The following is a 3,768-nucleotide window of genomic DNA, read 5'->3' as shown; positions in this document are numbered from 1 at the left end:
CTGGGTAGCTGATGCCTTGCATGTTAAATTCATTTAACCTGTGACGATAGCAACTCACTTTCTCTGGATGACGTGCTGGAAGCTTAACTCCCGCAAGGCAACAATACAAAAAACATTTGTTATCAAAATTTTTAATATTGACAAGCCCCTTTGTTGGGCTTTGGAATTTTTTGGGTAAGGGCATGTAAGAAGAACCCTTCAAAGGTGAGTATTTAGCCACCCTTAGTTCAATTTTCTCAACCTTTTCAAACAGAATTTGTGAACCCTCCCCCTGAGCTTTATCAAATGAATTTATCACCCCCAAAATGGCCTCCTGAATTTGTTCATTTAGTTCAGCATCTTGCAATGTGGTCAGCGGGCTGCAGCGCATATAACGCACGGCGTTTTCAGGCTCTACTTCACCCGCCTTCTGACATCGAATAAAGGCAGACAGATACCATTTTATTCGACGCAACTCCTGCAGATCCTTCTGCACCGTGCATTTAATGCTATCTTTGTTTTTCAACAGAGTTAGCTGTAGATCATGAAGGTCCGTAATGATAAGATTGTGAATTCGAGCGTCTCCTCCAACTGCACTCTCTGTGCTCCAGTCTCCACCCACGTGGGACTTGGAGGAGCACAACTCATGCACCTTTCGGGCACGCTCAACCTTCCTTTTCCTATCATTGCAACCATTTACATGGTATCTCAGCGAACTTGATGTTGAAAAGCGCCGCCAACACCCATCACAAACATACTTGTCATATTTAGGGGAGTTGCATGATCTTTTATGAGAATACAAAAGAAATAAAGTTTTGAATTTTTCTTTACACTGTCTACATTTATAGTTTTTAGGCACAGGTTGGGGCTTGACCACTGGGTTAGGTTTTGAAGTATGTTTAAGTTTTTTTATATGCTCCTTTAAACTCCTTACATTTTTGAAATATTTCTTGCATGTTTCACATGTGTGCAGTTTGTTCGAATGAACCTCCTGTTCATGGCGTTTTAGTGAACGTTTATGCTTAAAAGTTTTACTGCAGGTGGTACAATCAAAAACTGCCTGTGTGTCTGTGCGTGGTTTGTGAGTGTTTGGCTTGGAGCACCAGGCAACACTTACATCGGGCTTCGGTGCATGGCGTTGAATGATGTGCGCCAGGAGTCCATCGGCGTCGCCGCACTGCTCGCCACACCAGTTACACTTCATTGTAATCTGCACACACAAAATGCCATTCGTCACACAGGTGTAACAAAACGAAACATATATTTAGACACACAAGTGTACTCACCAAAACAGGTGTTGTAACTTTCACATAGAAATTCACAATCTTCCTTCAAAAATGGTGTAGAAACCGATTGGCTCAACTGGAAGTCAAACACAAAACACACTTAGTTTCTAACTATTCTCTACGTTTTTAAGTTGGCATTGCATTGCTCTTCCCTGTACTCACCAACCCACGCACTGCACTGTAGGGATTCACAATCTTCCTTCAAAAATGGTATGAAAATAGATTGTCTCAACTGGAAGTCAAACACAAAACACACTTAGTTTCTAACTATTCTCTGTGGTATTAAGTTGACATTGGATTGCTCTTCCCTGTACTCACCAGCCCACGCACTGCACTCTATCACTGCTTCACTTCACCACTCTAAGACTGACTGCAACCCGACGACCGATCACGACTGCACACTACCACGCCACTGATCCTCGCACTGCACACCTCTACTCGATCGCTCCACCACTCCGCGACTGACCGCCACCCGATGGGCCACCATCGCCCGACGGTGCGCTCGTGCCACACTTTCCTATCGATTGCATTTCTCCATAGTATCGAAATATGCTTACATCGTCCATCTCCAGGTTCACGCCGCAGCCTTACGATGCTGACCATACAACCCGCAGTAGGGCGTTGGTGGGCAACGACACGACACTCTGCGCGCGTCCTAGTTAATCCAACACACGTTTGCATATTCGCCTCATCGGAGCCGTGGCGGCACCCACCGCCAGGAGACATCACACTCTGCTTCGTTTACGATAGACGGCATGAGTCAGGGTGGCCGAGTGGTCTAAGGCGCCAGATTTAAGCTCTGGTCCCGCGTTGCTCTGCGGGGCGTGGGTTCGAATCCCACTCCTGACATTTTCATTTTCATGCTCACACGGAGGGAGGCTGTGTGTGTGTGTGTGTATGACCTGAGTCGACCTCTCTGTAACGGCCGCTGCAGCAGCCGCAGCTGCAGCACCAGCACCAGCCACCCCACAGCATCCTCCCCCCCTACCCCTTCGACGAAAGTTGCGCCGGCAAGGTAGGCAACCAAACGTACACCTAGAGTGGTGACGCGCACCGTGGCGCGGCGCCGCTGACACGAGGTGCCAGCGACAGCGCCAGCACCAGCGCCTGAGGGGTAGGCAGCCAAACGTGCGCCAAATGGCGCAGAGGGGTAGCACCATTGAAGGGTGCAGTACCAGAATGGCGCAATGGCGCTACACCATGTCTTGAAAACCGCTATTCTACCTCTCTGAAGGTTCGGCCGCTCGGCACTCGCTGAGGGTGTCATATGACCTGACGTTAAAAAAGGCATGTTGAGGTGGTGGCGGGCGCAGACCCCAAGCAGTCTTCTGCATTTACACCAAGAAAATGCTTTCTTTAATTCATTGAAATTTCGACCTAAAATTTGGATAAATTGATTTTTACCTTGCCTCAAAGACAAATTCCTGAACATAAGGAAATTTTTCCTCGTGTGAAGGAAACTTATTTTTAATTTTCATCCTCAAATAATTTTTGAGAATCAAAGAAAGCATTTTCTGGGTTTACCCTCTGTTTTTACGGAGGGAAAACAAAGCGGTATTCGCTGTTCACCATCATCGTCAGTAATATCGCCGGCTTTTTCAGTACACAAGTAGGCGCAACGCGTGGCATTCCCCCTACGCCAGCTTCGACTCGGAGATCTCGGCGACCCAAAGTACCGGAGACGGACAGACGGTGACAGATGGACAGGCAGAAAGCTCAGCTGACGACGCACCAACCAGGCTTGCCTGCTTGCCTCCACTCGGGCCCCCTGGCGATGGCCCGGCCGGCCGGTCCGGCCTTGCAGCGTACTTCCGCTGCTCCGACCAGGGAACTGCCCCCACCCTGCCCCGCTCCTCCACGCGCCCAACGATTTTTGTTGTTCTCCTTCCGGTCTAGCCGAGCCCTGGGGTACCGTTTTGGCATTTTCTACTTTTCTTTGTAAACACATAGGTAGATGTACACCAGACGACATGCCGGTAAGGCTATAATGCTAAAGAATAGGGTACTCCGAGGCTCGGATAGACCGGAAGGAGAAGAACAAAAATCGTTGGGCGTGGAGAGGAGCAGTGTACTGCCCCCCGCCCAGCCGCGCTCCTCCCGGCGTCCGACGATATTTGTTCTTCTCCTTCAGGTCTAGTCGAGTACCCTATAGACCATTCAGTTCTTACTCATAAACAGGTGAAATAGGCCATTTCAGTTAAGGTGATGAAAAAGGGGGAAAAAACCCGAAAAACTGCTGCCTTTTTGGCTGAGCGATTAGCGAAGCCTATTTGGCTGAGCGATAGCGAAGCCTATTACTCCAGTGATGATCAAAAAGTTTCGTGTCTGTCTGTTTGTCTGTCTGTCTGTCTGTCTGTCTGTACGCACGATAACTCGAGAACGGTTTGAGCTAGGAACCTGAAATTTTTAGTGTAGCTTTGTATCATAAAAAGCAAGAACTGTATTGATTTTGAGCCCTCTAGCTTAGAAATTGGGCTGTCAAAAAAATCAAAAACAAACAACC

The 3,768-nt window shown here is 48.2% G+C and overlaps 1 protein-coding gene and 1 non-coding gene across 2 annotated transcripts in view; one reads left to right on the top strand and one right to left on the bottom strand.

Moving 5' to 3' along the window:
- LOC127751575 (zinc finger protein 311-like) overlaps positions 1-2,123 on the bottom strand; it is a 2,216-nt gene extending 93 nt beyond the window's left edge. Inside the window, exons 1-4 of the mRNA XM_052275316.1 lie at positions 1,584-2,123; positions 1,428-1,497; positions 1,266-1,341; positions 10-1,189 (exon numbers count right to left, since the gene is read on the bottom strand). Of these exons, the coding sequence (XP_052131276.1) occupies positions 10-1,183 (1,174 nt within the window). The 5' untranslated portion in view covers positions 1,184-1,189; positions 1,266-1,341; positions 1,428-1,497; positions 1,584-2,123. The remainder of the gene's footprint in view (positions 1-9; positions 1,190-1,265; positions 1,342-1,427; positions 1,498-1,583) is intronic.
- Trnal-uaa (transfer RNA leucine (anticodon UAA)) lies at positions 2,025-2,114 on the top strand. Its single transcript has one exon. It is a non-coding gene; the product is annotated as a tRNA-Leu (tRNA).
- Positions 2,124-3,768: the final 1,645 nt, after the last annotated feature.

The sequence above is a fragment of the Frankliniella occidentalis genome, unplaced genomic scaffold, assembly GCF_000697945.3.
Source record: "Frankliniella occidentalis isolate FOCC.00 unplaced genomic scaffold, Focc_3.1 Scaffold571, whole genome shotgun sequence".
Taxonomy (NCBI): domain Eukaryota; kingdom Metazoa; phylum Arthropoda; class Insecta; order Thysanoptera; family Thripidae; genus Frankliniella; species Frankliniella occidentalis.
This window is presented reverse-complemented; position numbering and strand designations above follow the sequence as displayed.